The sequence below is a fragment of the Scomber scombrus genome, chromosome 12, assembly GCF_963691925.1.
Source record: "Scomber scombrus chromosome 12, fScoSco1.1, whole genome shotgun sequence".
NCBI lineage: Eukaryota > Metazoa > Chordata > Actinopteri > Scombriformes > Scombridae > Scomber > Scomber scombrus.
In genome coordinates, this window is record NC_084981.1 from 9,092,346 (window position 1) to 9,104,983 (window position 12,638).

At 37.8% G+C, this 12,638-nt stretch overlaps 1 protein-coding gene across 1 annotated transcript in view; it reads right to left on the reverse strand.

Moving 5' to 3' along the window:
* The window catches only part of klhdc3 (kelch domain containing 3), a 30,547-nt gene that overhangs the window by 15,572 nt on the left and 2,337 nt on the right, over positions 1-12,638 (reverse strand). The window contains exons 3-8 of the mRNA XM_062430329.1: positions 11,142-11,318; positions 10,784-10,899; positions 10,628-10,699; positions 8,991-9,204; positions 6,493-6,579; positions 5,104-5,212 (exon numbers count right to left, since the gene is read on the reverse strand). Of these exons, the coding sequence (XP_062286313.1) occupies positions 5,104-5,212; positions 6,493-6,579; positions 8,991-9,204; positions 10,628-10,699; positions 10,784-10,899; positions 11,142-11,318 (775 nt within the window). The remainder of the gene's footprint in view (positions 1-5,103; positions 5,213-6,492; positions 6,580-8,990; positions 9,205-10,627; positions 10,700-10,783; positions 10,900-11,141; positions 11,319-12,638) is intronic.

Sequence of the window (12,638 nt, forward strand, 5' to 3'; positions counted from 1 at the left end):
TAGGATGCCCTGTTCCCTACCTTAAAATATTTCCCGATTTAGCCCAACCTGGGCTTGTCGTAAGCAATTACACACAGAATGTGATAAATGCCAACAATGACAACATAATCTCAGCTGGGGATCCATAATCTATGAGGCACCGTCTTCATATGTAACTCAACTTAAGCAATGTTCATTTCCTTGGTAGGTAAGAAAAAACACTAACAAAGAACAGGTCTTATCAAAGGACACTGTTCACAGCTTGTGTGGTTAGGTGAAGGTCAGTGCAGGTGGAGTTAGTCATGCACGGGTCGTCCTTCGTGGGGCAGCGAGCAGGTTTCAGTAAATGAGTGTAGCAGAGGCGCTGTGGGTATATCAAATTGCACTCCGTGAGAAAGAATGCTCCCTAAAGTCATAAATCAGAGATGGGGGCAGAATTTCGCGCCTCTCTGGAGCTCAGCAGGCCTGTTTACACTGATGCAAGTGGCACTCAATGGACTGCCACTAATGCCCAGCCTGTCATTCACTCACATACACACTGCTCATATACTCTCAAAGACATGCAATTGTGTGCCAAAAAAATACATTCACTTCCTACCAAAACAAAAAGATATCCTGTTCTAAATCCCAATTCATTGCAACAAATAAACAGCCCAATGTGTAGAAATCCCATGTAAGCATGAAGGCTTATGTTTTTCCTACACACGCATACACACACACACACACACACACACACACACACACACACACACACACACACACACACACACACACACACACACACACACACACACACAAGACTCTCTTTATTTATTTGTCTATATTGTCACTATTAATGTTTTGGTTTTCAAATGCATTTAGGATCAACACACCTCAGTGTTATATCCCGTCCAAAGTAAACTCCTCGGAGAGCAGGGGGGATTTTGGACTAGTTTTATTGTGCTTCACTAAAGTAATAAATCATTCCAGGACAAATTCCTGCAGGTAAAATAAATATCATAAACTGGGAATAAATATCAGCAGAGGGGCTCTGTTTTGGATCAATTTGAAAGAACAACCAACCCAAGAAAACAAGATGTGGACCATAAATTTGAACACAATTTCCTTTGCACACCCACCAAAATAAAGAGCCCCACAAAAAAACACAAGCAAGGTGTCCAACAAATAATTCACGACGGTCTGTGCAGGCATTCGTCAATTGCATTGAGACAGATACCAATAACTTTTTAGCCCTGTTAACTGCCCTTGTGTTGTTAGGTCACGTAAAAATAAACACACAGCCGTGGATGGTTTTTAAGACAATGTTCACCCTAAATTAGCAGTGCCTAATGAAAAAAAACACCAGCTCTTGATTTGTATTAGTGCAAATTATGGCAAATTAAAAACACAAAATGAGCTTTGATTGGAAAACATTTAAAATCCAGAGGAGAAAGCAAATAAATAGTGTGATAAGAAATAGCTTTGTGTGTGTTTGTGTGTTTTAGTATGTGTGTGCACATGCCTATGGGAGTTCCTGTGTGTAAGAGGCTTAAGTGTGCTCATGTAAACAACAAATGTGCAATGCCGGTCAAGAGAACCTGTGTGGCCGACTTGCTTAAAGCCTATAAGGATCATGTCCTCATTTGTACAGTTACAGGAAACAACATCTTGGCTCAGACTTAAAACAGACTGTTGAACAACCACTGACCATTACAATTAAATCACAAATGTCACTAATAACACAAAATAAAAGACTCCCCTTTTTGTTTGCATTATTGATACATTACAGCTCAAGTTAGAAAAGTTAAATGGGCACCAATGTCCTGCCCCCATCTTTTAAAGCAGGATGTTGGAGATATTGTGTGGCTTTCGATTTCTTCCTATGCTCAGCCAGCACACTCCATCATTCCAGTGAGCCCAATGACACTTCCTTTTCTAACCCCAGCCCTATCTGCTCACAACAGGAAATCATGACTCCTTAAAACCCATCCTGGACTAATCCCGCTGAGAAACCAAACATTGTCTTAAACTGCTACATCTCTTATCGAAAAGGTCTCTTCATCAGTAACATGTCAGTAACTGACTGTTTAAAATTAGCAGCTTTAATATATTTCTTTCAATTGAATTTGCTGATTTGTATATGAAAAATAGCCTTTACAAATAGATCTGCAAGAACGCAGTGGGAAGAGCAGGTTAATGTTCATTTTTTGGAAGTATCCCTAAAACATTTCTGATACCAAAAAGGTATCTAAATAATACTTATAATACTGCTGAGTAATGAATTAAGATTACATATGTGTATTAGGGTGTGTTACTCCCCATGATGCGGTGGCCAGTGGAGCAGTGGAAAACTAATCTAGCAGCAGCCAGAGGCTTCGAGGACTTAAGGTCCTGTAGACGTAGTGGGGCTGAGAGGACTCTTATCCACAGCCTTCCGATCCCCACTATCAGTTTATCCCAGTGGGGTTTGCCTGATAACGCAGCCTTCCTGATAACAGTAGCCCAGATCCCGGACTATTCTGGACCATGCTAATGCCGTTAGCTACCTCATTAATCCACTGGCTACTGGCCTATCACAAGCCCGTCACCAGCCCAGTGGCACCTTACCAGCTATGAACCCCCGGCAATCACTACTGTCTTACGGCCAACAAGAGAGTCATTACAAGACTGCTGTCTACAGGAGCCAGACCCTCCATTTGGCATATTGAAAAGAGAGGACAGTTTTTTTCTCCAGACTGCTCAGATACACAGATTGATGTTTGTCTTCTGAGTGAGTCTGTGCTTCATAAAGATTATGACCGCAATGCCAATTAAAAAAACTTGTGAAAGTGAGAAAATTAATTTATGTGTTTATTTAGAAGTCTTTTTCGTCAACCTCTAAATGTAGAAGTACAGTTTTTATGAAAACTAATAGTTGCTTCAACATAGCGCTGGGCAATATTCAATTCAATTCATTTAGTAGAATAAGCCAGGAGATCAAGCCAATATAAATTTACATAAAGACCCAGCCATGTCATACACATTTTTAGTCATCTTGCTCAGCACTACTTCAATACTTCAATAGTTATCATGTAAGGCAGCACTTGAGAGCATACACTATCCTTATTCTATTACAAAATGTATATTAATGAAAGCTGTTTCCGTTGAAAATTAATGTCATGCTACTTTAAAAGGTCTAAAAACGACATATCTTTTGCACAGTACAAACAGTGAATGTAACAAATAAAAAATAATTTGAAACACATTGCTGTTTAATTAGCATAAACAGTGCTGTCATCACATTTCAGTGACAAAAGTAGTGGCTGTGGAGACAGTCGTGGCAGCAGTTTGAGTACTAATTGTTGACGAAGATGGAGTGTCTGTGCAGAGGGTGTTGGTTGGTCAGAAAGTTAGACTGGTTAAGGCAGGTGTGAGTGATAATGATGTATGTTAGTTGGTTTTAGACTATTTGGGATACTATAGGTTTTAAAAGAGTTAAAAGTCTTTTTATATTTAAAGGTTTGCAAAGCAAGCTATCTGGGAACCATCTGATCTTTACATCTTTCTACATATTTGGAATAAGCTTGTCACTGAAGAAATGGTATCTTGGAATTTTGTCTCCTGGCTGTAGTGTTAACATCAAACCTCAGGAATTTCCAGCTAATCAGTAAGCATGTGTAATCTGTGTAAATGACATTATGGCAAACAAATGTGAAACTCTTGACTGAACGAAAGTTGCTGCAAACTCCAAAAGTAGAGCTTCAATACTGATGAAAATGCTATGTGACCATTTCAAGTGTTTGTAAAAGTCATTCATTGCAGTTTACACATTGTAGAAATTCGAGTTTTTAGAAAGACGAGCTGTGGCTGTTCTTTGAACTTTAGGTTTGGGGCAGCATCTCTTTGTTGTTGTAATTGTCAGATGTGTTTGTGAAATGCAGTGTTTGTAGTGATAGTTTCTGGGGGGCTGTTGAAGTTTTCTTTAAGTATACACCAGGTTTTAATAATGATAAATTCTTCCATACCAGCACTTGGATTCAACAGGCTATTCTCAACTGTATTGCCATGCAACAATGACTTTGACAAAAATAAATACATTGTGATGGATTACCTTATTTAGGCAAGTTTCAAGTTGTTGTAAGTTAGTTTTTATATTCTACTGAGATCACCACTGTTGACTATGAAGTTGACACATTTTTCAGTTTAAAAACCCTATAGTATGATTCACAGTCATCTTTAAGTCAAAGTGCATCCAAACTTTTAATTTTAAGACATTTTAAATATTTCTTCGACAAGATAAGAAAGCTGACAACACATCATGAGTGATGCCAGCTGCATTCATTCATTCAACTGGGTGGCACCGCTCTCCGTAGAAGTAAACAATGACTCACCTCACATACAACAATTTTATCAGCATCTATTCTCAGCTTTTATCATACACTCAGTGAGAAACTGATTGAGTTTGATTGATTTGAATTTTCAGTAAAAAGGTTGAGAACTCAACTGGGGGCTCTCTGATACATGATCAAAACTATAATTGTTTTCCTCTATGAAATATAATATTTAGCATCTATATACTTGTGCCTATATGTAGATACTAAGAATGTGCATGTGTATGTGCATGTAAATATAAAGTATTTACAGGTGTGTCTGAGTTTAAATGCATGCATGTAACTTTGTGCTTTCATTTAAGAATGAGGATGTGTGTGCATCCACACATGTAACTTAAAGTTTAAACATGTCTTTAGAAGATATTTTTTTCACTTTGTGTGGGGGTGGGGAGGTAACCGGGTTGAAGATGGGAGTAACTCAATAAGTTATCTGCAAAATGATGTCAACAACAGTACATATAAAATTAGTTTTTCAGCTACATGCATATACTCATGTGTTTAGTTGAAAAAAGATTAGATGATTATATAATTGGTACTATAAAGACTTAAATAATTAATAAAGAAATAATGAATCATAAATGTATTAATAATAAAAATAATTTCACCATTAGAATGATAAAAGGGAAACCTGACAGAGAAGAAAATGTATGAATATCCTGAGTTACCACCTGAGTTATAAACCATTATATACAAAAAGATGTCAGTTTTGGCTTAGTTTTCAATTTTAACAGTGTAGAGAAAGATGACAAAAAAGTAGTAACATTTTGTGCCTCACCTGGTTCCTCCGAAGAGGATGATTCGATCTCCAACCATGCAACAGCATTGCCGCCTCCGTGGACATGGCCCTTTCCCCTTCGGTTCTACCTTCATCCAGGAAAAGGCTTCTGTAGCCGTAAACAAGAAAAGAATAGAGATAACAATACTTAAGATTTAATATTAGAAAAAAGAGAAACAAATCACACTTTCATATAACCAGCTGACTTCATCTGACCGAGAAGATGCTTAGTAAACCCTCCAATTATTTCCTTGCTTTAAAAAGCTAAACAGTAACACCTGTAGCATAATACATTTTGATCTGGATGGGCTTCATCAAAACAGCTCTACAAAATCTCAGCCAGTCAAAGTTACATAAACCTGGCAGTGTTTCCCATTGTGCCTGAAGTTCATTCATCTTCCTGCTATATTTAACCACTAACACAAGGCCCAGGGATAAGGGAGTGAAAGACAGCAATAAAAGAAAGAACACAAAACCTAACCTTCACTTGAACACAACTTTACATTTCAGAAATAGAAACAAATCTTGTCTCCTGCTCTGCTGAAGTGCAATATGAGTGACGGTGTTGAAGCTCTCTCAGTTGTTCCATATAAGGATGAACTGTGTAGCCTTGCACGCTCAGAGCCAACAGCATCATTGCATCTCTATAGCAACAGGCCATTCAGACTTTGTTGGATAATGAGGACTATAACTGAAGTGCTGCCATCTAGTGGACAGCAAAACACAAGTTTAAATGGTTAACAGCAGATGTCGGCTTCAACCAGGACAAGACTGTTTAGCTGTGAAAAATTGAACTTCTTCTGTATACAAATGTTATCAATGTATTGTACTCTTAGAAATTTTGAGTCTATATAGGACAATACATTGACTATGAGTATGCTCCCAGCATGTTGTCTCACTCATGGCGACAATGCTTTCATTTGGAACAAGAAAAAAAGTTTCTTAAAAAAAGGACTAATAACTTGAGACTCATTCTGGCAACATTTGTAAGAACAGACAAAGACTGCAGAGATTTAATTATTGTCCATTTTTTTAAATCTGCGTTTCTGGCAAAAAGACACAGCATCTGCATTTCCCACTTGGCATAGTTAGAGGGGAGCAGCCAGCCACTATCACGAGACTCACAATGATGCAATAAGGGAAGAGAGGATTGTGAGGATTGTCTGCATGACTCTCCACAGAAGAATGAGGAGGAAAGTGGGTCAACACTGCTGCATTTTCCTCTATAGAGGTAAACAGTCATTGCAGGTAGGCACAAACGAAAAAAAACTACTATGCACAAAGCAAAGACAAACTTCAGAAATGACAGCAGCAGAACAGCAGCAGTGCTTTACAGTAACATACTGTAACACATTTTCTCCATCTGAAAAAATGAGAACAGTGAATCACCTGGATTGAATTTCCAGAGATCGTTGAAGTGCCGGTCCATATGGGCATTGTATCCTCCAAATATGTACAGCTCTCCATTGTAGGAAACTACACACAAATGGAAAAGAAATAAAGTGAAACGATTTTTGTGGTCTACCATGAAGATGAATCATATTTGCAGCATAATAAAAATGTACCTAGCGAGCAGTTAAACAATACAGGTTATTTATAAAGCATCTTTTATACAAGACATGCAGCTTGAAGTGCTTTAAAATAAAGAAATTGTATAAAATTAGACAAAATGTATATCAAAACAGGGATAGGGTGGCATAATAAATGTGACAACAAAAATAAAAACATCATTATATCATGTTTTTTAAATTACTACTGATGCTACATGTACTGTAAGCAACAATGAATGTCTCAATCTGTCTTGCACCAGTCTGGGCACCTTTATAGTCAGTACCCCCTCTGGAAGATATCACAGCTCACAAACACTTTTTGTAGACATCTAAAAGTCTAGAAGATTTTCTCCCATTCTTCTTTGCAAAAGGCTTCTAGTTCTAGTTGGACTGTCTTGCATGTGCAGCTTTTTTAAGCTCCACCCATAGGTTTTCAATAATGATTAAGTCATAGGACTGTGAGGATCTGGAATAGCTTTAGAATAAACCTTAAGTTTGCATTTCAATTTTGAGGTATTTTTGGGATCATTATCCTGTTATAAAAGTCATCCTCTTTTCAACTTCATCTTTTTTACAGATGGTGGGATGTTTGCTTTAAGAATTTGCTGTTATTTAGTGGAGTCCATCCTTCCCTCCCCCTGTGTGATGTTTCCTCTGCCACTGGCTGCAACACAACCCCAAAGTATGATAGATCCATCGCCATGCTTAACAGATGGTAACGTTTTCTTTTCATGAAATGCTGCCCACTTTTTTCTCAGACCATGACTATGACCGAAGACCTCTATGTTAACTTCATCAGCCCACAAAACACATCCAGCTTCTGTAGATATTCTTTTGCATACTTCTGACGTTGGATTTTATAGTGAGGACACAGGAAAGGTTTTCTTCTACTGACCCTTCCATTAAGGTCTTGTTTGTGCAAGCATTACTGCACAGTGGAACAGTAAACAACGACTCCTGAGTCAGCTAAAACTTCCTGCAGGTTTTTTGCAGTCAAATGGGGGTTTTTGATTTGCCTTCCCACCCAGTATACAAGCAGTTCTCGCCGAGATTTTCTTGGTCTTCGAGATCTCATCTTGATTTTCACAGTTCCCCTCAACTGCCATCTCTTAATTACATTTCACACTGTGGAGACTGCAAGCTGACAACGCTTCGCTATCTTCTTGTAGCCTTCCTCTGCACTGTGGGCATCAATAACTTTCATTTTCAGAGTCTTACACAGCTGCTCAGGAACCGATGGTTGCTGAGTGTTTGAACAAGGTTTGAAGAGTCAGAGTATTTGTAAAGCTTTGAAACTGGCACCGGCTGACATTTCCTAATGACAACTGGTGACATGCTTCAGGCCCTAATGAGCTGATTAAGGTCTAAAACTTGTAAAAAGAATCTGAGACTCCAGAAATCTTAGGGTGCCCAAACTTTTGCACATGCCACAATGATGTTTTTATTTTTGTTCATTTTATGACATAAAATGTAACTATGCATTAGTGTTTGCTGAAAATATTGTGTGTTTTGTCACATATCCTAGAGATGTTGTTCTTACATCTTTTCCATAAAAAATAAAAAAAACATACGTTATTTGTTAAGGTGTGTCCAAACTTTTGAATACAACTGTAATAAATGAACCCATGAGCACTTTTAACAGACAATTTGGTCAAAGAAATGCAATCTTATAGTAAATGTAGAATAGATAACACAGTTTATACTCAAACTACACACACACACACACACACACAGTGTGTAAAGAAGAAAGTTTGGACTGCAAAATGACTGCAGTTTGTACACAAATACATAACATATAGGAATACCATAAGAAAATTCCCCTACATATAGTTTCTAACTCTTATGAATCTTTTTTGTCAAGCTTTCAAAATAAGAGAACCATAACCAATTTAATAACCAGAGCCAGAGCCTGGCCAACCAGCGCCTGGAGAGAGGATGAGAAAGTTCATGATACCCAGATTTTATTCAGAAATGTGGTAACTATGATATAATATTGATTAATTTCTGTGTAATGAATGTCATCTGTGTTTTCAACCAATCTATACGCAGAGTCAAAATAAACCTAGTATTCAGAACCAAAAAATCATTACAACCATTCACATCTAGGATTAGGAAGTATTGTTGCCACTATTGCGACAAAATTCTCATGTTGGGCTATTGTGGCTCACAATTCTTATCTCTAAATTAATGAGGAGTTAAATCCTACCACTACCTGTCACGGATAAAGATCTTATTTGAGAATGCTTGAGATAATGGTCTGAAATTTTTAAAACACAATATAAGCATTTGCATTTGTTAGCATAAGCTGTTCAGCATGAATGTGTGTGTTTGTCTTACAGGCTGAGTGACTCCTGCGTCCCTCTGGCGATGGCTGTGTTGAAGGGGTGCTAAGCCAGCAGTTGGTCTCTGTGTCAAACACTTTGATCTTGTTGCAGTAGATCTCGTTGGTAGAGTGGAAGGGACCAAAGCGGTCTGCTCGGCCCCCAAATACAAACATCTTTGTCCCGATGATGGTCGCTGAATGGAAGTCCCTCCAGCGTGCAGGAGTGCCCTGTGAAGAGAAGACCAACAGATGATGCTGTGACTGTTACTATACATTATATTTCACTGTACTTGGCTTAACCTACCGTAACATCTAATCTAGTTTTATTTCATAACTTCCAATCTCTGCAAACATTCTATGTTCATCAAAAAAAGAATAATGCTTCATCCTCAAGCAGGAAGAGACAAGACTTCTTAACTGGCAACTTCAGGTAAACAGTGCCATCTAGTGGAACTTGTTACCAACTACAAGGGCACACCAAATGACACCAAAAACTTGTTTTCAGACACCTCCAGCCTTTCAAACAATGGTATTGGTAATTGGGATAATGTAAAGAATTTTGTGGGAATTCCCCCAATCTCTGATTACTAATGTACTTGTTATTTTTTAAGTGATAACTAGAGAACCATGAATACAAACAATGTAACATGTCGTGAGATGAGATCTGAATGAAACTGACTAACAAAGACACACCTCTACTCTCTTTACATTGAGCTAGTCTATAGCCTTTTACATGCCTCCATTTCCAGAATGTGCTGCCATTGTTTTCCTGGAATTTTATGAGAGCAAGCAGCCTCTTTGGCTCTTTAACTGGCATCATAAAGAGCGCAGTGGGGGGAGAAAGTACAATCTTATAAAAACAGACAGGCTGTATAAATTATGTTAATAATATTAAAATTAAAAATGACCTGTGTCAAGAAAATAATAAGACTAATTATAAACATTAAAATAAATGTGCTGGATCTAGAAAAAATAAGACTCGAGAGAATACCAGACTTAGTGAAAATTCAAATGGAGCAATAATAACAAAGTGTATTAAAAACAAAGTCAGCTTTACAGGAACCAGGTTTGCAAGTAAACACACAGCAGGCAGCTTTCTTTTCCAAAAGTAAAGTCTGAGAACAAGCACAAAAAATGTATAATTCTGTCACATGCAGAACTAAATCTGTAAACAATGCACTGTAATCTCCTTTATGACAAAATGTTATTAGTTAGGAACTAGAACTGGGGACTGGCAGAGGAGGGACAGTCCTTTGGTGATTCACGGGCTGGTGTCTATGTCTAAAATACACTTTGCAAGAGTTATCACATGAGCTGGTTGACTGCATACAAACACCAATGGCATTTCCCAAAAAAGGAGTGTATATAATCCTCTGTGAGGCTTTTTGTACTTGGCCACCTACCAGGGATCTGCATTACATAGCAGTGCCTCTTTATCCAGCCAATATGACCACTGGGCAGTCATGTAGTAGCACTGCTAACCAATAATAACCACCAGTGCTTTGGATGTAACAGAACATGTTGCCAGTCCAAGAGTACTTTGTGTTTTTTGAGTGATTACTATGTGTTCAAGATATTCTTTGGACAAATTGCATACAAAAAAAATACAACTGCATTTTTGGAAACTTAACAAGTGGTAGTTTTAACTCACTCTGGCATTAATTAATGACCACACCATGGTGATGGTGTCCAGCTTGTGGATGTCATTGGAGAAGCAGTCAGCCTAGAAAGCAGCACAGGAGATTAATTAAATCACATTTTAATGTTCACCAGAGGAACACCAAAGTGAAGAGTGATGAAGACTCACCAGCTGCTCGTATCCTCCAAATATATACATTGCCTTCCCTAGGACGCAAGCTGAATGGCCATCCCTCGCCCCTGGTAGTGTCCCCGAAATCTTGGGTGTGAACCATCTATGGGTGTCTGTGGAGCAGGAATAGTTAACATTAACTCTAATGACTCTTGGCCTTAGCTTTCATAACACTTGAGCCATATGCAATCTAAAACCATCTCACACACAAGCAGGTGTTAGAGCTCCCTGACAGAAGAGCAGTTTTTCTCTTTTTTTTTCTAGTACAACCATAACATCAAACAGGTGCATCTAAAAGGAAATAAAGCCCTGAAACTATCATTTAACGGTTTGGGTTAGATGCAGGTCTACTTACTGACATCAAAGGCATAAAGCACATTGCAGGCCCCCTCTGTGTCATTACGCCCACCCCAGAGGTAGATAATATCATCCAGCAGCACAGCTGTGTGGCCATAACGCATATATGGCACTTCACGGGCACGTTCATGTCCTCCAATCCTCACCGGAGGCAACTTCATCCATCGCAGAGACACTAAAGCAGAAAACAGTCAAGAGAGGAATACTAACTGAATATGTACTTGAAAAATAACTTCTTTTAAGTTTAAGTCAATATTTATATAGAGACAGAGTTTGCAAAATGTACACAGGAAATATATGTTAATCAACTACAACATTGTAAATGCAGGAATGTGTTGCAAGAATGTGTTATCAAAAAAAAGTATGAACAATATTTATACTAGCGATAACTTAATGTCACTGTTGAAGTACATTTAAATAAATAAACTAACATACTGTAGAACAATATGCTCTGTCTATGTCTAACTTTGACAAAAATGTGTTTGAATTCTAGAGCATAACTTTAACTTTTTTATACATATCATTAATTCACAAATGAAAACACTTATTTCAAGATAAGTTTTTATAAGAATGAAAACAAAAAAACAATAAAGTGAAAGAACATAAAGATACAGATGCAAAAGATTTAAATTTGCAACTCAAATTAAGGGTGAGCCCTGACATTACACAAAGGTCTTACAGCAGTACCAGCAGTGCTTCCAAATTAAATCCAAAATGCTTATTTGCCAGTTTACCATTTACATATTTTAAGAGGCTTAAAAACAGAAGGTGAAAAGTAAAGACTCTGAAAAATAGACAAGAGAAAGGAAAAATCAAAGACCTTTAAGAGACAGCAGACTCTGCTGTGAAATAGACATCAAAGAGAAGGGGCACAAAGCAAGTGACAAGATAAAATACTGCAACAATGGCTAAGGTGTCCCGTTTCCATTTCAATCAGCCAAAGGCATCTTTATCAAGGTCTGCTTCCACAGATCCTTTCATAGTATAGTAGTAGCAGGTAGGTTCAAGCTACTTCAGGAAGTTGTAAACCCTAAAGCAGGTGTCTGACCACGCAGAGTAAAAACTAAATCAAATGAATTGCCAAGCAGAAAAGGGAGCAGTTTTACAACAGCTGAAGTGGTGCATCACCAAGTCAAAGAAAACATCTGCGTATGTGAGATAAATACATGGCAACAGACATTTGCAAAAACCACAATGGAAAGCTTGGGTTTTAATTGCCAGCTGTAATGAGTTGCCGTTAAAGTGGTGAAGATTACACAGGATATGTGAACATAGTCAGATCTTTAGCTCCTAATGTGGGACCAAATCCTTTCTTCCTCCATTACTGATAAAAAAAATTGGGACATTAAAAAGAGAATTTATTTACACCATAAGTTCACCATAAACAAATAAGTTTAGCAAAATCCAAAATTCTTTTGGAGATAAGTACACAATTACCATTTTAAATGATGTATATATACTGGTGTCCCTCTTTGGTTCTGATGTAAAATCTCAT